A 22,870-nucleotide genomic window follows, 5' to 3' on the forward strand; every position below is an offset into this window, starting at 1 on the left:
AGAGAGCCGGTCGATACGGGTGTGGCGATACCTAATATGTATACTTTTTTTTATTTATGTAAGTTTTACACAATGATTTCATTTTTGAAGCAAAAAAAAAATCATGTTTTAGTGTTTCCATAGTCTGAGAGCCATAATTTTTTAAGTTTTTGGGCAATTACCTTGGGTAGGGTATGATTTTTGCGGGATGAGATGACGGTTTTATTAGCACTATTTTAGTGTGCGTGTGACTTTTTGATCGCTTGCTATTACACTTTTTGTGATGTAAGGTGACAAAAAATTGTTTATTTAGCACAGTTTTTATTTTACATTTTTTACGGTGTTCATCTGAGGGGTTAGGTCATGTGATGTTTTTATAGAGCCAGTCGATACGGACGTAGCGATACCTAATATGTATACTTTTTTTTTATTTATGTAAGTTTTACACAATAATATAATTTTTGAAACAAAAAAAAAAATCATGTTTTAGTGTCTCCATATTCTGAGAGCCATAGTTTTTTCAGTTTTTGGGCGATTATCTTAGGTAGGGTCTCATTTTTTGCGGGATGAGATGACGGTTTGATTGGCACTATTTTGGGGTGCATATGACTTTTTGATCGCTTGCTATTACACTTTTTGTGATGTAAGGTGACAAAAATTGGTTTATTTAGCACAGTTTTTATTTTTTATTTTTTACGGTGTTCATCTAAAGGGTTAGGTCATGTGATATGTTTATAGAGCTGGTCGATACGGATACGGCAAAACCTAACATGTATACTTATTTTTTCCCCCCTATTTTTTCCCATTTTGTTTTACTTTATTTTTTGTTTATTTTTACTTGAAACTTTATTTTTTTCAACTTTTTTTTCACTTAATTTATTGTCCCACTTTGGGACTTGAACTTTTGGGGGTCTAATCCTTTACAATGCATTCCAATACTTCTGTATTGGAATGCATTGGCTATATGAGTAATACTGTGTGTATTACTCATGCAACTTCCGGGGCATCGCGCTGCCTTCCATGCTATCGGGTCCCCCCCACAGCCCCATGGGGACCCGATGGCACCGCCGCCGCACTATAGAAAGCCGCAAACCGCAGGTCTGAATTGACCTGCGGTTTGCGGCGATCGCCGACACAGGGGGGGTCACGGGACCCCCCCGCGCATTTAGCCGAGGTGCCTGCTCAATGATTTGAGCAGGCACCTTGTTCCGATCACTGCCCGCCGGGCGGCGGTGATCGAAACTACACATGACGTACCGGTACGTCATGTGTCCTTAAGGACTTGGGAAACATGCCGTACCGGTACGTCATGTGTCCTTAAGGGGTTAAAGGGTTAAAGGTGTTCTTCACCTTCATGAGATTTTTTTCATATGTCCCCTGAGTGTAGTGGCATGGTGGTGAGCATATTTATCTGATCCCCGCAGCTGGGTTCTGACTCCATCACTTCCCCTTATGTCACGTGACACAGGGGTAACACTTCACCACTTCGACTAGTCATTGGATGGGGGGTGGGGGGTGATGGAGCTGGAAATGTACTCACCACTATGGAACTGGACACACTGAAAAAAGCTTAGAAAGGTGAACAACCCCTTTAAGTTACTAAGATTGTTTTCACTCTTTATTATTGAATGGAAATGAGGAACAATGATTGCACTGTGACTATACTTAGGCTTGCACAGTTTAAGTAATAAGTAGACTAGATTATGTTTTTTTTTGTAAAAGCAAACAGAATATACCTAAATATCAACCTTTTCTTTCATTTATAAATGTAATATTAATCTATTCCTATAAGGTTGTAACCACAGTAACCCCCTAAACCTCCTCCCACCCCAAAACGAGAGAATTTGATGGACAAAAACTGGAAGATGGAAAGGAAAAAAGTAGTTAAAGGGAACCTGTCACCGGGATTTTATGTATAGAGCTGAGGACATGGGTTGCTAGATGGCCGCTAGCACATCCGCAATACCCAGTCCCCATAGCTCTGTGTGCTTTTATTGTGTAAAAACACAGATTCAATACATATGCAAATTAACCTGAGATGAGTCCTGTACGTGAGATGAGTCAGGGACAGGACTCATCTCAGGTTAATTTGCATATGTATCAAATCTGTTTTTTTACACGATAAAAGCACACAGAGCTATGGGGACTGGATATTGTGGATGTGCTAGCGGCCATCTAGCAACCCATGTCATCAGCTCTATACACAAAATCCCGGTGACAGGTTACCTTTAAAGACGCAGAGACAGAGAAGGGAACTGGATTAGCTAAGAACTCAATCAGACAGTCAGACCCCTTTCAAGGACGACTCTGAAACAGAAAGAGAGGGGAAGCTTTATGCTGTGTTAGAATAAATGCTGATATGGAGCTTTCAGGACCGCTGGATCAGCACTGAAATCATGGCAAAGGTTTAGCTTTTATATTTAAAGTATTTTTTTGAGATTTGGACCTATCCTCACTGGACCCCCACTGATCAGATAGTAAAATCTCGGAAAACCCCTTAAAACTATATTTGTTTAATTAAATTATAACTGAAAGTCAACTAATTAACTTTTCATGTTCCCAGACATCCTCAGCAAGAGACATGTTTTAATCTCAATATTCATAGAATTCTTTTTTTTTTATTCTTGCCTGTTTTTCTTTTTCATTTTGGAAGTAATATACCACTGGAAATCAAATACAACATTTTGTCCTTCTGTTGAAATCCATACAAATAATACACCCTACTATATAGATAAGTATTCCATTGTAAGATTGGTAAAAGTAATCCTGATGATAATAGTAGGTATAGAATTGGGATAAGAATATGACAGCTGTATTTTTATCTTGATAGGTCTAGATAAAGATGCCCACAGAAGAGCACTACCCTGCATTGCACTGCACCAATTGAGTCACTACAAGGGGTGGCTATCTCTGGCCACATGAATGGTCGGACTGAAAACAAAGCGTAAGTTAAAGAGCCAGGACAGGAAGTAAAACACATGGAGTGGCTTCAAAAACTCACAAGTATATTCACAGACATGTTATTAATATGTCATTAAATAAATGTTGATGCAAGTATATCCCTTTAAATTCTTCTTTAACTCCTTAAGGACTGGGGTCATTTTCACCTTAGTGCCACTTTATGTGGTGATAACATTAAAATGCTTTTACTTATCCAGGCCATTCTGAGAATGTTTTTTCGTCACATATTGTACTTCATGACACTGGTAAAAAGGAGTAAAAAAAATTTCATTTTTATTTATAAAAAAATAGCAAATTTACAAAAAAAATGGAAAAATTTGCAAATTTCCAAGTTTCAATTTCTCTACTTCTATAATACATAGTAATACCTACAAAAATAGTTATTACTTTACATTCCCTATATGTCTACTTCATGTTTGGATCCTTTTGGGAATGACATTTAATTTTTTGGGGATGTTAGAAGGTTTAGAAGCAAATCTTGAAATCTTAAAAAAAATATCAAAAACCCACTTTTTAAGGACCAGTTTAGGTCTGAGGTCACTTTGTGAGGCTTACATAATAGAAACTGCACCCCTCAAGGTATTCAAAACTGATTTTACAAACGCCGTTAACCCTTTAGATGTTCCACAAGAGTTATTGGCAAATGGAGATAAAATTTCAGAATTTCAATTTTTGGGTAAATTTTCCACTTTAATCCATTTTTTCCAGTAACAAAGCAAGGGTTAACAGCCAAACAAAACTTAATATTTATTACCCGGATTCTGTTTGCAGAAACACCCCATATGTGGCTGTAAACTACTGTACGGGCACATGGTAGGGCGTAGAGGGAAAGGTGCTCCGTGTGGTTTTTGGAAGGCAGATTTTGCTGGACTGGTTTGTTTACACCATGTCCCATTTGAAGCCCCCCTGATGCACCCCTAGAGTAAAAACTCCAGAAAAGTTACCCCATTTTGGAAACTACGGGATAAGGTGGAAGTTTTGTTGGGACTATTTTTAGGGTACATATGATTTTTGGTTGATCTATATTACATTTTTGTGAGGCAAGGTTACCAAAAATAGAAATTCTGAAATAAATATTAAGTTTTGTTTGGCTGTTAACCCTTTGGCTTTGTTACTGGAAAAAAACGGTTTAAAATGGAAAATTTGCCCAAAAATTGCTGTTTTGGCACCGTTTTTATTAAATTATTTTGACCGTGTTCATCTGAGGGGTTAGGTCATGGGGTATTTTTATAGATCAGATTCTTATGGACGCGGTGATACCTAATATGTCTACTATGTTTATTTATTTTAGTTTTGCAAAATAATATTTTTTTTGTTTTAGTGTCTCAAGTCTGAGAACCATACTTTTTTTTTCCAATTGTCAGTGGCTAAATGGAATTAAAATTGGGGAAGGGGATTATAAATTTAGTACTCCATGTTAGTGTGGTACTCCCTGAAGCAACCGTCAATGCAGAGGCCCGGATGATCGGGGCACGTGTCACACTGAGTGGTGGTGTCCTTCCGTATCCCCCTCCTGTTACACACTCTGCACTTTTTTTGGGACCGTCCCTTCTTTCCAGTGTGGGGGACCGCACCTGGAAAGTGTTGGTCCGGGCGCCTCCAGTTCTCGAGGTACTCCGGCCTCCTCTTTCCCGGTCAGAAAAGATCATGGCCTTGAGGACTGCCTCATAGAACTGCAGGAATTTCCCTGTGTTGCCAGCGCTCCAGGACAGCACAAAAGAGTTGTACAAGGCAACCTGTACCAAGTAGACCGCAACTTTTTTGTACCATGCCCGGGTTTTGTGCATGGCATTGTATGGCTTGAGGACTTGATCAGAGAGATCAACTCCTCCCATATACCGATTGTAGTCGACGATACAATCGGGCTTAAAGACCGTTGCCGCGGTACCTCGCACAGGGACAGGGGTGATGCCGTTACCGTCAATTGTGGACAGTACAAGGACATCCCTCTTGTCCTTATATCTGACCAGCAACATGCTTCCACTGGTAAGGGCATGGGTCTTACCCCTGGGGATAGGTACCTGGAGGGGGTGGGTAGGGAGGCCGCGTTGATTTTTCTGCACGGTCCCACAAGCGGACGTGGGACTGGAACAAGGGGATACAAGGGGATACTAGTATAAACATTATCTGCATAATGCAGGCATTTCTGGATGGCCTCAAACCGGGTATGTGTCATGGCCGTACTGTAAAGTGGGGTCTGGTAGAGGACGTCCCCACTCCAGTAATGCCTGGCACTGTTTTTTTTGACTAGGCCCATGTGCAGCACGAGGCCCCAAAACGTCCTCATCTCGGCTGCACTGACTGGAGTCCAGCCACCGGCCCTTGCCAAAAAGGAGCCCGGGTGTTGAGCAATGAACAGTTGGGCGTACAGGTTTGTTTGTTCCACCATCAGATTCACAAAGTGGTCACTGACAAAAATAGTACAATTTTCATATTCAGTGAAGCCCACTGTGGAAATCTGGATTCCTGCTTGGCCAACAAAATCAGGAATCACAGGCTCAAAATGCTCTGGGGTACACCAGACAAGTTCACTGGTAGGGGGCTCAGGTGGACTTATCTGGTGGGCCGGAAAAATAGTACAAGCCCCAGAGCTGCTCATACTAGTGTGGGCCACAGGGTCCCTAGCATGGCGGTCCCCTAGCTCCGCTGCCTTGGGGGCTCATCATGATCGCTAAAAAATGATGAGGACGCGGATGACAAAAGGAAAGTGGGGTCATCCTCACCGGGGCTCTCGGAGTCGGAGGCAAGCAGGGCATATGAACATTAATGAACATTACCCCACAACAACAAGTGGGAGGAGCTGCACCCACAAAGGGGTTGTATTGAATAAAAAGCGAACGCAACCACATACTCCGAATGTATCCCATGTAATACCTGACACTGATAATTTTAATAGATAATTTTTCTGTAGAGTGTTTGTTTCTTTCAAATTTAATTTTAAATAAATAACCAATAAAGAAATAATTTTTAACATTAGTTAGGGACCCCTACAGGGATTCCAGGTCTTAATAGACCAATGATGTATCAATAATAATAATATCCCGAGGGTTCCTAAAAGGGACTTTGTTTAATAAAATGCTCTTGTAGAGTCACAGATCTGGAGAAGGGTACAACAACTTTCTGCTACACTGAAATTTCCTAAGAGCACAGTGACCTCCATAATTCTTAAATGGAAAAAGTTTGTAACAACCAGGACTCTTAGTAGAGCAGGCCACCCCACGAAACTAAGTAATCAGGGGAAAGAGGGACTTGGCAAGAGATGTGACCAAAAACCCAATGGTTACTCTGGCTGAGCTCCAAAGATCCTGTGTGCAGGGCCGGCGCTACCATAAGGCAGACCAAGCGGCTGCCTTAGGGCGCGCCCTGCGCAGGGCGGAAGAGTGAATGAATGAATGCCTTTTTTTTTTTTTAGCACTTACTTGTGCCGCAGCGCCGCCGCCGTCCGTCCACCTGCCCTGCCCCCAGCCTGCGTGTGCCGGCTGGCGGCCGTGGCGCTCGTAGTCACGGCAACATTACACAACACTTTAACATAGGCTCAGGCTGCCTGCCACGGGGGCCTGACTGGTGTGAGAGCGGCGCCGCGGCGGCGGGTAGCGCAGGTACAATAGGCGAGACCCGAGCTGACTGAATGTGTCTGAGTCAGACAGACACAGGCAGCCGTCAGCAAGATTAGATCAGATGATTCAGACGCACACTGGCAGCCAGCAGCAGCAGACGTGGTCAGGACAGACAGGTCAGGACTTGTTGGGTTAAGTCTCAATCAAATTTTAAATGGTATTTTATAATAATTAATATGATAATTTGATTTAAAATGAATTAAAAATGATGAGATGAGCGCCCATGAGTGCAAAGCATGGCTCCCCTCCCTCCATCATGTCACGGTCACACAAACTAGCGCCAGAGCAGAGGCGCTCAGGATCTGCAGAGAAGAATGTCAGGAAGTCCCCAAATCCAGGTATGGAAACCTCGTTGCATCATACCCAAGAAGACTGGAGGCTGTAATCACTGCCAAAGGTGCTTCTACTAAGTACTGAGTAAAAGGTCTGAATACTTATGTCAATGCAAGATTAGAATTTTTCCTTTTCAATAAATTAGCAACGATTTTGGATATTCAATTTTCACTTTGTCATTATGGGGTATTGAGTGCAGAATTTTTGCACAAGTCTTCAACAAAACAATGTGAAAAAAGTGAAAGGGTCTGAAGACTTTCTGAATGTATTGTATATTACCTTTAAGTTGATGACAAAAATTTTGGCACACCCACCAAAACTTTATATTTATTCATAAAATCCATGCTTGTCGTGGATAGGCTGGGAACTTAAAGTGGCCCCATGTTGTAGGCAGGTCTAAAGTGACAGAAGGGGGGGGGCAGAAGTAGGCAGGGCCTTCAATACTGTAGTGCAGCACAAAAATACTGCTGCAACATGTCTGTGATTTATTCTTTACAGATATACTGCTGTAACAGAACCAAATAGCATGGTGCAGCACAAAATACTGCAACCTTCACTACAGTATTTGTCTGCATTACCATCCTGAGGACAGTGATATAGTTGAATCCTTGAGGGCATCTGTGGCCCTTGGCCAGGTGCATAAGCACCTGATGCTCCTAGCATTAATTAATTCTTAGAGCATCGAAATCTTATGTACCTGGTCGCCAGCCATGAGGAGGGCTCTAGGGTCTATGGCCAGTCCAACCCTTGTGCTCATTATACATAATCCCTTCAATAGTCTGTGAATTTTTTGAATCTATAGTGTTATCTTATTATATTTTTTTAGATTTTCTTACTTATGTATAAAGCATAGACAGCTGTTCTAGAATTAGACTTTGCAGCTATGACATTACACGCTTTTCAATCAAATCTTTTTGTTACATGTTAGTCAGAACGACTGAAACCTATGATTAGTAAATATTAATCTCATCCCTGAGCTGCCAAGGCAAGTTCATGCTGGTTCTTGTATTGATTCATTTAGCTTTCTTTGCGCTTTCCAAATTCTATTCTTATAATTCGTGAAATTGCTATCTTCAGAATCATTTTTCTGCGTCTTATAAATACTCTTTTTATTAGCTCCAAGTTCCTCCCATTTCATCCTAAAATAAAGGTAAACAACTCGATTTTCCCTTCCAAAGGCTATCAGAAAACCATAATTCAGCTGAAATAATTAACATTTTGTGTTTTCCATCCCCTAAGACTTTGAAGCAGTCTAATTATGTCTTGGCATCTCATATTGATGGACTATTACTTACAGTAAGTATATAGATATTAATCAAACATGGAATGAAGAGATTAAAATGTAATAAAGCAGAGCAGTTTGATTTCTATATTCATTCCCCTGCACTTCAGCCCTAAAGTTAGCTACAACTCATGAATTAACAGCCCAGCTACAGGAGCATGCCAATGGTGCCCATGAAGGACCTGACACCCTGACTATCAGCAAACTGGTTCGCAACAACCATGGTTATAAAAAGGTTGTAACCAGAAGATCCTTTACCACGTTTAGGTTGCAACATGACAATGGTGTCTTGGGATAGTAGTGCCCATAAGATTTGGAGCCTGTTGTTGGCCGGGGAGTCACAGCAATAACTACACTGTAGACAAACTAGGCAGGAGGTCTATTATAGTGTACTAGTTAGTTCTTCCTGTTTTGTATTGTTTTGGGGTCTTAGTAGTAGAAAATCTTTGAAATATTGTACGTTTAAAGGGGTCGTCTGTGGACACCGCTCGCTGTGTGGTACAGAAATACAGTCTGCACTTCAAACTGTTTTGGTTCGCACAACACAAAAAGGTAATCGCATTACCGAATTTCAGCACCAACGGGTACCTAGTGATCCTACACATGAGGCGCGCCTCTGTTTATTTTTCTGTTTATAGCATACTATAGAAATGAAAATGGTAGCAGTCACCACCTGTCCCCCTACTATGGCATGATTGTCCCAGCTTTTGGGGTTGCACCCTACTTTCTTGCCTTGAAATCGAGAAGGAATAGACGATCCTTTGGAATTTTGTTCCCCATTTTTGCATGCAATTTTGGAGTGGAGATGCCATGCACAGGTTCTCATTACCCATGTTAGAATAAGGATAGGGCCAACCTGAGCTGGAACCCCATTTTTTACATTGGTATAATAGATTATGACCTCATTCTAAGGGTTAACACACCCTGTATACAGTCTCGAACAAAAACTTTGAGCAAAAAATGTCTGGTAGGATCTTCCTAAAATAAAAAGTCTCATTGAAATGTTATCAAAGTTTCAGACAGAGCATTTCATAAGTAATTTTTTCCTCCATTTTAATAACCTTCGTGAAAAAGTGGAGAAAATTGCAAGAACAAAACTTTTTTGAAGCACTCTGAGGCCTAGCTCACACTTCAGTGTTTTGGTGCAAATCTTTCTGTTAGGCCTCGTTCACATCTCCATGGCGGGTTTAAATGATGGGTTTCAGCCTGACAAAAACCATTGCATGCAACTTTTTGTCCGGCAGACAGCCGGTATTTTCACCGGATCAGGTAGCAGGATCTCCTAAACGGAGATGTGAACAAGACCTTATACCTTTTCTATGTGTAGGCTTCACTTCTGGTTTTGGCTAACAACCATTGATGCAAATCACTGACCAAAACACTGAAGTGTGAACTGGGCCTGAAAAAAGATGCAGTTGTCTGCATAAGATTCAAACCTGGAAGCCATAGTTCCATAACGTATATAAAAATAAAGCAGGATTGCTTTTCAACTAAGGCATTACATCCTGGTTGGTCCTATTTTATACTGAGCATGCGATTTTCAGGTGCACTGCACACAGCCAGGCAGATGGGTGAGCTATACATATATACAGCATACTATATTTATTAATTTGTCACTAAAATAGACTTTTTGAATAATCAGAAATGAGAGTATAGTTGAAGAAAGTCTAAGACTCTCCAGGGTGTGAAATGAAGAGAGATAAAGCATGTGTTTTATTGCTTTACAGTATATAAGGTTTTATTTTTCAGAGATGGATTTCAGCAACCTGTGGCTCTCCGGGTGCTAAATCATAGTCCTCTCTCGTGGAGCAGAACATAATGAGAAATATAGCTCCACACCCAAAGAGCTGCTTCCTACGCCTCTCTTACCATATAGCTGTACATATCCCTTAATATTATCATAGTCTTATGGAATCATTGCAGACTTCAAACATCTCTTAATGATAAGGCCCCATTCACATGACTATGGTGCTGCCATGCTTGTGTTGGGGACCGCAAAACCGCAAGTCCGCAAAACACGGGCACTGGCCGTGTGAACTCCGCGTTGTAGTGCGGACCTGGAAGCACATGAAAGCCCTTTTCATGTGTTTCCAAGTTCGTACCTTTACGCCGCAAAAGATAGAACATGTCCCATCTTTCGCTGCATTTTGCAGATTGTGAACCCATTGAAGTCAATGGGTCGCACCGTAATGTGCAGTTTACATGGCCGGTGTGGTCTGCAACATGGGCACGGTGGCACCAGCATTGTCCTATATATTCTGTACAGTGTAACAGGGATACCATATGTTCTAAGTGATGGGACCCCCGAAAAAAATATCAATATCAAAGCAAAATAAGTAGAGGGCCCCCTATTAATTCTAATTAATAATCTTAATAAAGTTATTTATAGCACTGGCCTCCTAATACAGGGCATAGGGCCCTTTAAGCCACCTCAAACTCTTGGTCCCAGGGTAAAACCAGCCATATAGTTAAATAAACTTAAAGGCAGTCATTCATTTGACTGACAGCTATCTCTCCTGATTCCCCCATACACCTGCATGCTCGGCTGTGAACAGGAGAGGAGAGTAAGCCACTACCAAACACCTCTGGAAAACTGCTTATCACCTTGATAACCAAAGGATTGGTTATGTCTCCCCTGACATCTGCCATCCCACGGAAATCTGTGGTTTTGGCTGCTATTCATGTAATGTGAAAGCAATCTCTGCACCCTCTATACATGTACATTGCGAGGAACACCTCCATCACTGCTCTACTTTTGTAAACATACTCCCCCCATGGTAGTATTTTACAGATTGGGTAGAGGAAGCACAATTTAGGAAGAACACTTATGAGTTAGGAACTTTTAATGTTTATGGGGTTCTCTAGGATTTATGCATTGATGAACTATCCTGAGGATGACAATGAACGGGACATCACATGGCCTAGAACAGTGGTGGCGAACCTATGGCACGGGTGCCAGAGGTGGCACTCAGAGCCCTCTCTGTGGGCACCCGCACCCTGGAAAAATTCTACGGTGTACTAATATGCCTTAGACTGTACTTGACTTTCATCAGCGCATGGCGCACTACGAACAGCGCAGGCAGAGCACTGAATGTAGGCAGGCTATTATAGCTAAATGATAAAGTACATGGAAGATATACTATATTGCATGATAGTATTCAGGATAAATTGCCGTGTTGGCACTATGCGATAAATAAGTGGTTTTGGGTTGCCGTTTGGGCACTCAGTCTCTAAAGGGTTTGCCATCACTGGCCTAGAAAGAGGCCTAATTGCTCACAAGGTGCTACGGTCTCTTGCAGATTGGCGGACCCCCACTGATATCATGCTGATCACCTACTTTTAGGAAAGGCCATCAATAAGTAAATCGCTGAAAAATCCTTTAAAGCACATGCAAAGTAAATTTTGAAAGTGGGCGACTGTTTTAAAAGGGTTTTCCGAGATTCTAATACTGATCAGTGGGTGTCTGACACCAGGGACCGCCGCCGATCAGAGAAGGCACCAGTGTTCCTGTGAGCGTCACTGCCTTCTCCACGCTTACTAAGAACAACGCTGTACATTGTATTGTATTGTTTCATATCACAGCTCAGCCTAATTCACTTCTATGGGGCTGAGCTGCGCACGTGACTGATGAACGTGTCGTCAGTCAGCCTAGGGAAAGCATCAAGAAGGCCAGGGTGCTACTGCGAGCGCCACTGCCCTCTCAAACTCCTGATCGGCAGGAGTCCCGGGATAGGTATCCAGAGGATACGTCATCAGTATTAAAATCTCGGAAAACCCCTTTAAGTCTATTTTAACTTTAGTTAGTGTTGTTTTTCATTTGAGCTTACCTATTCATCTTCCAGTGCGGTTTGTGAGGTTGTTAGACTGATTTTTTACGGTATTGATATGGCAGAAATGTAAAACATTGAGAAACCATAACATTTCTAATTGTAATTATGAAATAAATCGGTAAGATACAGTACCAGGCATGTGTACCATGCGACAATTACAGTTCTCCACCAGGTACCGTGTCTCGCAGTCTATCCGACACGCAGAAATACTGTATGTATCAAAGAACTCTGAATCCATGGCGCTAAATCTGCAGTCTCCCCATGGTGGAGGCAGGTATATTAGCTGAGGAATAGCAAGTATAAGAGAGTTAGAGACATTCTGAGATAAAGACTGCAGGCTAGCTGTAAAGATAATGTGACATAAACTACATAATAATAATAATGATAAAAATCATCATCATCACAGCATAATATCAATTACATCGGATGATATACACTAGGATGCGAAAGTTTGGGCAACCTTGTTAATCGTCATGATTTTCGTTGGTTGGTTGGATAGAAAATGTCAGTTAAATATATCAGGAGACACACACAGTGATAATTGAGAAGTGAAATGAAGTTTATTGGATTTACAGAAAATGTGCTATAATTGTTTAAACAAAATTAGGCAGGTGCATAAATTTGGGCACCACTAAAAAGAAATGAAATCAATATTTAGTAGATCCTCCTTTTGCAGAAATTACAGCCTCTAAACGCTTCCTGTAGGTTCCAATGAGAGTCTGGATTCTGGTTGAAGGTATTTTGGACCATTCCTCTTTACAAAACATCTTTAGTTCATTCAGGTTTGATGGCTTCCGAGCATGGACAGCTCTCTTTAAGTCACACCACAGATTTTCAATTATATTCAGGTCTGGGGACTGAGATGGCCATTCCAGAACGTTGTACTTGTTCCTCTGCATAAATGCCTTAGTGGATTTTGAGCAGGGTTTAGGGTCGTTGTCTTGTTGAAAGATCCAGCCCCGGCGCAGCTTCAGCTTTGTCACTGATTCCTGGACATTGGTCTCCAGAATCTGCTGATACTGAGTGGAATCCATGCGTCCCTTAACTTTGACAAGATTCCCAGTCCCTGCACTGGCCACACAGCCCCACAGCATGATGGAACCACCACCATATTTTACTGTAGGTAGCAGGTGTTTTTCTTGGAATGCTGTGTTCTTTTTCCTCCATGCATAACGCCCCTTGTTATGGCCAAATAACTCAATTTTAGTTTCATCAGTCCACAGCACCTTATTCCAAAATGAAGCTGGCTTGTCCAAATGTGCTTTAGCCCACCTCAAGCGGCACTTTTTGTGCTGTGGGCGGAGAAAAGGCTTCCTCTGCATCACTCTCGCATACAGCATCCCCTTGTGTAAAGTGCGCCGAATGGTTGAACGATGCACAGTGACTCCACCTGCAGCAAGATGATGTTGTACGTCTTTGGTGCTGGTTTGTGGGTTGACTCTGACTGTTCTCACCATTCGTCGCTTCTGTCTATCCGAGATTTTTCTTGGTCTGCCACTTCGAGCCTTAACTTGAACTGAGCCTGTGGTCTTCCATTTCCTCAATATGGTCCTAACTGTGGAAACAGACAGCTGAAATCTCTGAGACAGCTTTCTGTATCCTTCCCCTAAACCATGATGGTGAACAATCTTTGTCTTCAGGTCATTTGAGAGTTGTTTTGAGACCCCCATGTTGCTACTCTTCAGAGAAAATTAAAAGAGGAGGGAAACTTACAATTGACCCCCTTAAATACTCTCTCATAATTGGATTCACCTGTGTATGTAGGTCAGGGGTCACTGAGCTTACCAAGCCAATTTGAGTTCCAATAATTAGTTCTAAAGGTTTTGGAATCAATAAAATGACAACAGTGCCCAAATGTATGCACCTGCCTAATGTTGTTTAAACAATTATAGCACACTTACTGTAAATCCAATAAACTTCTCCAATTTCACTTCTCAAATATCACTGTGTGTGTCTCCTATATGATATATTTAACTGACATTTTTTATCGTAACAACCAACGATTTATACAGGAAAATCATGACGATTAACAAGGTTGCCCAAACTTTCGCATCCCACTGTAGCTTAGAAATTGAGTCAGTGAAATCAGTTAAACCTGTTTTTACTTTCACATTCAACTGCATTCTCTGCCATCCCGATTTCTAACAGCTATATCTTCCGATGTAGTGGATAAAATGCTATGATTCTGTGTATTGTATGAAAGGTTGGTATAGCAGCTTTTACACAAGAACATATATCTAGCTGCTACAATCCCTAGATATGAGCCGCTATAGCAGTCCTCCCCTCTTCTTTAAGGGGTTGTCTCACCTCAGTAAGTGGCATTTATCATGTAGAGAAAGTTAAAGGAGTTGTCCGGGGGCAGAGCTGAACCCCGACATACCCATATTTTCACACAGGCAGCCCCCCTGATGTTAGCATCGGAGCATTTCATGCTCTGATGCTCTCTCTTGCCCTGCGCTGGATTGTGCAGGGCAAGGGCTCTTTTATTTACAACAACACACTGCCGGGCGGAGGCTTCCGCCCAGCAGTGCGTTCGGTGACATCACCGGCTCTGATGGGCAGGCTTTAGCGCTGCCCTAGCCGTTTTACAGGCTAGGGCAGTGCTAAAGCCCGCCCATCAGTGCCGGTGGCGTTACCGGGCTCACTGCTTGGTGGAAGCCTCTGCCGGGCAGCCCTATGGGGAGCCTGGTTCGTTACCAGAACTCCAAAAAATGCGTTTGCCCTGTACAATTCAGGAGAGCATCGAAGCATGAACTGCTCCGATGCTGAAGTCAGGGGGCTGCCTGAGTGAAAATGGGGATATGTCCGGCTTCAGCTCTGAACCCGGATAACCACTTTAAAGGGAACCTGTCATGTGGATATTTGATTATAATCTAACTAATTATATACAATCATTAACTACTAAAAAGTACCTTAGATGTATTCACTTACTGGTGTGACAGATGGTTACCTCATAAGATACACACAAAGATGCCGCATGCTAATGAGCTGATTGGAGTTCAGCGTGATGTCATTGAGTCCAGCGTATATTTAATGAACAGCTATAGCCACTCCCCGCCCACCTGCTGCTGATTCATGTGGAAACAAACTGTCATTCAGCAGCAGGTGGGCGGGGAGAGTCAGGAGCTCATGAATATTCATGACTCATCATTATCAGCTGGAGCTTTTCAATACAAGATGTTGGCAGATTGACTAGGTCAATTAAAGAAAGTGACCCAGTATTTTGCTAAGACAATCAGTCACTAATTTATGTTGCCCTTAGTTAGGACACCATAAAACTGGTGACAGGTTCCCTTTAATACAATACTTTTACTAATGTATGGTTATTATCAATATTGCTTCCTTTGCTGGCTGTATACATTTTTCTATCACATTATACACTGCTCATTTCCATGGTTACAGACCACTCTCCAATCCTTCAGTGGTGGTTGTGCTTGCACACTATAGGAAAAAGAGTCAGCTTCTCTGGTGGCTGGGACCATGGGAGTGCACATAGGCCATTTTTCCTATATTGTGCAAGTACGACCACCACTGATGGATTGCAGGGTGGTCTGTAACCATGGAAACGAGCAGTGTATAATGTGATGGAAAAATGAATCCAGCCAGCAAAGGAGGCAATATGGACAATAACAATACAGTAGTATGTGTATTAACTTTCTCTACATGATAATTAAGTCTAGTTTGCTTTGGGCACTTGGGAGATGTTTTCCAAGCGCACACATGGATGTTAGGAATGTGTTTTCAATGTTCTGCGGGGCAATGCTGTTACTTATATATGTGAAAATGACATGATAGACTCCCTTTAAGGCCTCATGCACACGACCGTTGTGTGCATCCGTGGCCGTTGTGCCGTTTTCCGTTTTTTTTTTCGCGAACCCATTGACTTTCAATGGGTCCGTGGAAAAATCGGAAAATGCACCGTTTTGCAGCCGAGACTGTGATCCGTGTATCCTGTCCGTCAAAAAAATATGACCTGTCCTATTTTTTTGACGGACAACGGTTCACGGACCCATTCAAGTCAATGGGTCCGTGAAAGAACACGGATGCACACAAGATTGGCATCCGTGTCCGTGATCCGTGGCCGTAGGTTACTTTCATACAGATGGATCCGAAGATCCGTCTGCATAAAAGCTTTTTCAGAGCTGAGTTTTCACTTCGTGAAAACTCATATCCGACAGTATATTCTAACTCAGAGGCGTTCCCATAGTGATATGGACGCTTCTAGTTAGAATATACTGAGAACTGTGTACATGACTGCACCCTGCTGCCTGGCAGCACCCGATCTCTTACAGGGGGCTGTGATCCATACAATTGTGCATATCATAGCCCCCTGTAAGAGATCCGGGGCTGCCAGGCAGCAGGGGAAAGACCCCCTCCCTCCCTAGTTTAAATTTCATTGGTGGCCAGTGCGGCCCCCCCTCCCTCCCTCTATTGTATTAATAACATTGGTGGCACAGTGTGCGCCCCCCCGGGCCCCCCTCCCTCCCTCTATTGTAATAATAACATTGGTGGCACAGTGTGCGCCCCCCCCCGGCCCCCCCCTTCCTCCCTCTATTGTATTAATACGTTGGTGGCACAGTGTGCGGCCTCCCCCGGCCCCCCCCTCCCTCTATTGCATTAATAACATTGGTTGCCAGTGCGGCCCCCCCCTTCCTCCCTCTATTGCATTAAGAACATTGGTGGCACAGTGTGCGGCCTCCCCCGGCCCCCCCTCCCTCCCTCTATTGCATTAATAACATTGGTGGCCAGTGTGCGGCCTCCCCTCGATCTCCCCCCCCCCCGATCATTGGTGGCAGCGGAGTTCCAATCGGAGTCCCAGTTTAATCGCTGGGGCTCCGATCGGTAACCATGGCAACCAGGACGCTACTGCAATACTGGTTGCCATGGTTACTTAGCAATAGTAGAAGCATCATACTTACCTGCTGGCTGCTGCGATGTTTGTGTCCTGCCGGGAGCTCCTCCTACTGGTAAGTGACAGTTCATTTAGCAATGCGCCGCACAGACCTGTCACTTACCAGTAGGAGGAGCTCCCGGCCGGACACAGACATCACAGCAGCCAGCAGGTAAGTATGATGCTTCTACTATTGCTAAGTAACCATGGCAACCAGGACTGCAGTAGCGTCCTGGTTGCCATGGTTACCGATCGGAGCCCCAGCGATTAAACTGGGACTCCGATGAGAACTCCGCTGCCACCAATGATGGGGGGGGGGGAGAGGGGAGGCCGCACACTGGCCACCAATGTTCTTATTACAATAGAGGGAGGGAGGGGGGCCGCACTGGCCACCAATGATATTCAAACTGGGGAGGGGGGGTCTGCCCCCTGCTGCCTTGCAGCCCTGATCTCTTACAGGGGGCTATGATACGCACAATTAACCCCTTCAGGTGAGGCACCTGAGGGGTTAATTGTGCTGATCACGGCCCCCTGTAAGAGATCGGGTTCTGCCAGGCAGCAGGGGGCAGTCATGTACACAGTTTGTAGTATATTCTAACTAGAAGCGTTCCCATCACCATGGGAACGCCTCTGTGTTAGAATATACTGTCGGATATGAGTTTTCATGATGTAACTCATATCAGACAGTATATTCTAACATAGAAGCGTTCCCATGGTGATGGGGACGCTTCAAGTTAAAATATACCATCGGATTGGAGAAAACTCTGATCCGATGGTATAAAAGGGACTCCAGACTTTACATTAAAAGTCAATGGGGACGGATCCATTTGCAATTGCACCATATTGTGTCAACGTCAAACGGATCCGTCCCCATTGACTTGCATTGTAATTCAGGACGGATCCGTTTGGCTCCGCACGGCCAGGCGGACACCAAAACGACTTTTTTTCATGTCCGTGGATCCTCCAAAAATCAAGGAAGACCCACGGACGAAAAAACGGTCACGGATCACGGACCAACGGAACTCGTTTTGCGGACAGTGAAAAAATACTGTCGTGTGCATGAGGCCTAAAGGGTTTTTAAGCAATGTCTATAAGCTCTCTAAGAAATTATCAAGTTTGTTAAAGGATAACTGTCATTTTTTTTTTATTTGCTAGTTTTTTTGCTAGTTTTTTAGAGCTAGGCATGTATACCTGAGTTACTCTGTCAATGACTGCCAAAAGATCTGTAATTACCTTATAATAACAGCTTTCATTAATGTCCTCTGTCCCTTTCAATGCTCCCTTAAAAGACCGTTGCTATTGCTCATCTGTCTCCAGCTAGGAAGACAGGGGGGCGGTCCTTCACACTGCATGCCTGCATTAGGCTTCAGAGTGAGGAGGCGTGTCTCTCAGTAATCCAATCTGATTGGCTGGCAGGAAGCTGCTGGCTACAGCAAGTTTGCTTGTGACCTGAGGGAATGTAGTTCTGGAGAACTGGCAGAGGAGCCATCTTGAGAAGATCCTCATAATGTAGGATTCAAAACAGCCGTAACTAAGGGGAAAACTCAAGGAAAACAGTGGCAAGTGAAGAAACTAAAGATTGCTTTATGCATAATGATGCTGCAGCAGTAACATATGCTAAAATATATTTTTTTATGAAAATATGACAGTTATCCTTTAAATATTTAAAGGGATCCTGTAAAGAAATTAATGCTGGCCTCACTAAGGGCAGCATAAAGTAGTGACAGACATGTAGATTCCAATGGTCTGTCACACACAAGCTAATATTAAAGATTATTTCTGAGATACGATAGGTCATCAGTTTCTGATCAGTGGGGGTCCGACACCTGGGACCCCCATCGAGCAGCGGTTTGGGAAGGCAACCAGTGCACGCAGTGGCGCTGCAGCCTTCTCGCACCTTTCTCTAGGCCATGTGAGGTCGCTTTCAACGCTCACGTGACCTAGGTGCAGCTAAGTCCCATAGAAGTGAATTGGCTGAGCTGCAATACCAAGCACAGCCGCTATATGATGTACGGTACTGCGCTTGGTGAGCTGAAAGAAGGCTGCAGCACTACTGCGAGAGCCGGTGCCTTCTCAAACCCGATGAGAACATTGGTGCCCCCTACTGATCAGATGCTGATGACCTATTCAGAGGATAAGTCAGCAGTAAAAAAGTCTCGGGAAACCCCTTTAAGTGGTTGCCAAGGACTTATACACAGTCACAGGCTGCCTAAGAAGAGTCACAGGTATTCATTAGCTCCTTGTCTTCTCGTCCAACTGCTGATAATTATCAATTTTCTCCTGGGAGGAAAGTGCCAATCATGAGTGGGTGGGTGGTGAGAGAGGAGGCTCATGAATAACTGACTCTTCTCCAGCACAGGCTGCAACTACACGGTAAGTACCTGGCAACCACTACATTTTAGCTCATGAGTAACAGACCATGAAATCAGCATGTCTAACTACTTACTGATGCCCTCATTGAGGACAGCATACATTTAATGATGGGTTCTCTTTAAATCAACAAGGGTTTCTGATCTCGTACACCGTTATTATATGTATATGTAACTAGAACAAAATGGTAGCTCTCTTGGCTCCACTTGGCTTTACTGAATGCTGCATGGTCAGCTGTTGACTATAATGGCCCTTCGAATACTACTATCGTACTACTATACGATACAATAGAAAATATGACTCAGTCCATCTGTAAATGTGTCAAGCCATGGTGCTAAACACTGAATGCCACCAGTGCTGCCAATCTGGCCCTAAACAAAAACTTGATTTGCTAAAGTTCATATGGCCGTTTATAGAAGGACCATTTCATGCTATATACTAAATAATATGAAATATGTACTCACTCGCTGCTCCTGGCAAGACACAAATGTTTGGAATCCAGGAGCCACGCCGAACCCCAACTGGTCAATGAAAGGAGGTTCATCTTGACTGTGAATCTGAACCTTGATTCCAGCTTCAAATGAGGTCTCATCTGCAGAGTAGATACACAGTAGATGATCAGTTTCTCAATGAAAATCAGTCAGGTCCATGGAGAAAGAAAAACATGAATCTTACTGACCTGTTTCTCCCCACACTGGCAAATATTCATCTTGTTGGATATCCAACATTAACTCCAGACCATTTCCTGTTCCACCTTTAGTAGTTATTAATATCGGACGTCCATTCTGGCCCGAATTAAAAGTGTAGCACTTCCCATATCTTGTAAAAACCTGAGACAGAAATAGAAATGCAAGAGTTCACAAAACAGACTGAAGAATGGCCATTCTGGGATTCTTCTCACAGCGTCTCGGAATTAAATCAGTGAAATATTTCTTGGTAAAATCATGAATTTATTGTCCTTTCAAGCTTAGAAATCCATGGTCCTCCTGACACTCAGAAAAAGAGATATGTCACTCCTTTACAAGACAAGGAAAATTTAGATATCTTCTCCAAATTAACTAGAGGGGAAGTGAGACAGAGGCCTACAAAATCATAAATGTCATATAACACTGAGAAACCTCTCATCCTCTGACAATTCGTATGCTACAAGCCAAATGGACAAGCAATTAAATTTTATTCGAGGACACATATCTCTTCACAGAGATAATCACCTTGTCCTGTGGAGTTAACACTCAGCCTTGGAGGCACTGGAAGATAAAGTGGCCCGTCCAGGTCCGCAAAGACAGCCAAGTTGTATCACTAAAGCGGCAATAACAGCAAACACTTCTTGCTTTACCGCTTGTGCTCATTTAATCCACTGCTTTCATTACCAGGCCGTATTGTGACTGAAGAGGTCATTAATGAGTTTTAAATAGAATCAGACATATTCTCGAAAGTTAAGTGCATAAATAGCTGTTAGCAAGATGGAAGAATTCCAGCCCTCACGCTGAAGATTATGCACAGTTCCCAATATTTGTACCAAGAAACAGATAACAGGGTAATATAACCCTACGTAGATTGCTCCATACATTACTTACAAAGCCATCTATTTAAGGGGACATTAAAGCCATAAAAAATCAATTATTGTGAATTGCTACACAGTAAAATCAAATTACTCCCATATGCTGCGCTTGTGCAACGCAAATGTTATTTGAGTTGGGAACAAAAGCATTTGTTTATTTTTATGAAGATCAGATAGTTGGCGGTATTGGTGACAACGTTTCTCTACGTAGTAAGAAAAATGTGCTCGTACTATACACAGTCATAATCCACTCTGTGTATAGGTAGTCTATGCACCAATGTGGCCTCCAATCAGCTGCCTCTACTCTATATTTGGCCTCATTCACGTGGCCGTTCCGTGCATTGGGGACCGCAAATTGCGGCCGGGATGGATCGAGACCCATTCAACTTGAATGGGTCCGTGATCCGTCCGCACCGCAAAAAAATAGCACTCTGTAGTGCTTCCATGGGGTTCCGTGCCTCCGTTCTGCACCGCAGCTCCGAATTGCCCGCATATTGCGGACCTGCTGTTTGTGGGATGCAACACGGCCGTGGCCGAGCAACGGCCGTGTGCATGAGGCCTTAGTATGTTTTTGGATTGTAGAAGAAAACCAAAACTTTTCAAAGGAGTTGCCTCTGCTGGAATCAACCATTATCCATAGTCATTCATATTTCTTAACCCTTTCCTGCCTATCCCATGAAAATAGCAATGCTCATCCTGTAGTGCCCATACAGGTGTTCTAAGGCTACTTTCACACCTCCAGCCTTTATTCCGGCATGCTGTTTCGGAAGAGAACAGCCTGTCGGAATTCTCCAGATCTGTACACATTCCGGCAGACAAGTGGAGACCAGGCTGGACACCGCTGCATGCTGTGGTTTGTATCCGACCGATTCTCCTCTTGTCTGCTGGAAACAGCCATGCGGGTGTTTCACACCGGAGATGGTATAGTAGCCTGAGTACATGGAGCCTATAACGCAGACTTTTCCATACTAAAGTTCCCTGGACTCTTAGGACAGGGCTATCACTGTGATTCTATGGATGGTAAAATCATTTTCAGCCTGCTTCAGAAGCTTGAGGGTTAAACAATGAATTGTGGCCTTTATGCTGTGCCACATTTATTTGAAGAGAGAATGGAAGTTGGGTAACCCTGGCAGTGGAAATGGCTTTTAGAGGCTCCATTATGCCAATAATGTTGGGAAACACAACTATAAATTCTATGGGCACCAAGGGGAACATTTATTAAGACCAGTGTATTCCACGCCGTTCTTAAAGAGGACCTGTCACCTCTCCAGACATGTCTGTTTTAATAGTTGCATTCACTCCCCATGTTGTGCCGTTCCTTTATTATTTCTACTAGAAGTTATGAATGAATTGCTAGCAGTCTGCAGTAAGGGTACAGAGGGGTGGTAACCAGTTGGGGGGGGGGGGGGGGGGGGATGTACCTGCACAGTCTGATAATGGCAGCACTGACTGGATAGTGTTACTGTGCAGGGACACCCCCTAAATGGTGACCTCCCCCTGTACCCTTACTGCAGACTGCTAGCAATTTATTCATAACTTCCAGAAGAAATAATACAGGAACTGCACAACATAGAGACATAAGAATAGATGCTCCAGAACTGTTATTACATGGGGAATGCATGAAGCTATTAAAACTGGCATGTCAGGAGAGGTGACGGGTCCTTTTTAAGTCCCTTTGTGACTCTGGAGGAAGTGCCAAAGTTATGTAGAGGTGCAGGACTCTACATAAGTTCGGCGCTTCCTCCAGCAGGCCGCTCAACAGACTTAAATCTATGTCAGCTCCCTTGCTGGCGTAGATTTAAGCCATTTTCCACGCCAAAAACTAGCATGAAAAATTATCAATAAGCTGGGCCTGCCAGCTCATCCGCTTCCCCACCCACGCCATGCCCCCTTCTCTCACCACTTCGGAAAAGTGGCGTGAGCAGGGAAAAGTCACAGATTAGGAGTAATGCAATTCAAAATAATCCATATATTCAATTTTTACATATGTCTTAGTGTGCTAGTACAGGCAAGCACCTGTACCTTTGCTTCATATTGTTTGTAGGC

At 43.3% G+C, this 22,870-nt stretch overlaps 1 protein-coding gene across 1 annotated transcript in view; it reads right to left on the reverse strand.

The window, feature by feature from the left end:
- ASIC1 (acid sensing ion channel subunit 1) overlaps nucleotides 1-22,870 on the reverse strand; it is a 334,986-nt gene that overhangs the window by 79,256 nt on the left and 232,860 nt on the right. Inside the window, exons 4-6 of the mRNA XM_044286604.1 lie at nucleotides 19,943-20,093; nucleotides 19,728-19,855; nucleotides 12,135-12,285 (exon numbers count right to left, since the gene is read on the reverse strand). Of these exons, the coding sequence (XP_044142539.1) occupies nucleotides 12,135-12,285; nucleotides 19,728-19,855; nucleotides 19,943-20,093 (430 nt within the window). The remainder of the gene's footprint in view (nucleotides 1-12,134; nucleotides 12,286-19,727; nucleotides 19,856-19,942; nucleotides 20,094-22,870) is intronic.

Source organism: Bufo gargarizans, chromosome 3, assembly GCF_014858855.1.
Source record: "Bufo gargarizans isolate SCDJY-AF-19 chromosome 3, ASM1485885v1, whole genome shotgun sequence".
NCBI classification, from domain to species: Eukaryota; Metazoa; Chordata; class Amphibia; order Anura; family Bufonidae; genus Bufo; species Bufo gargarizans.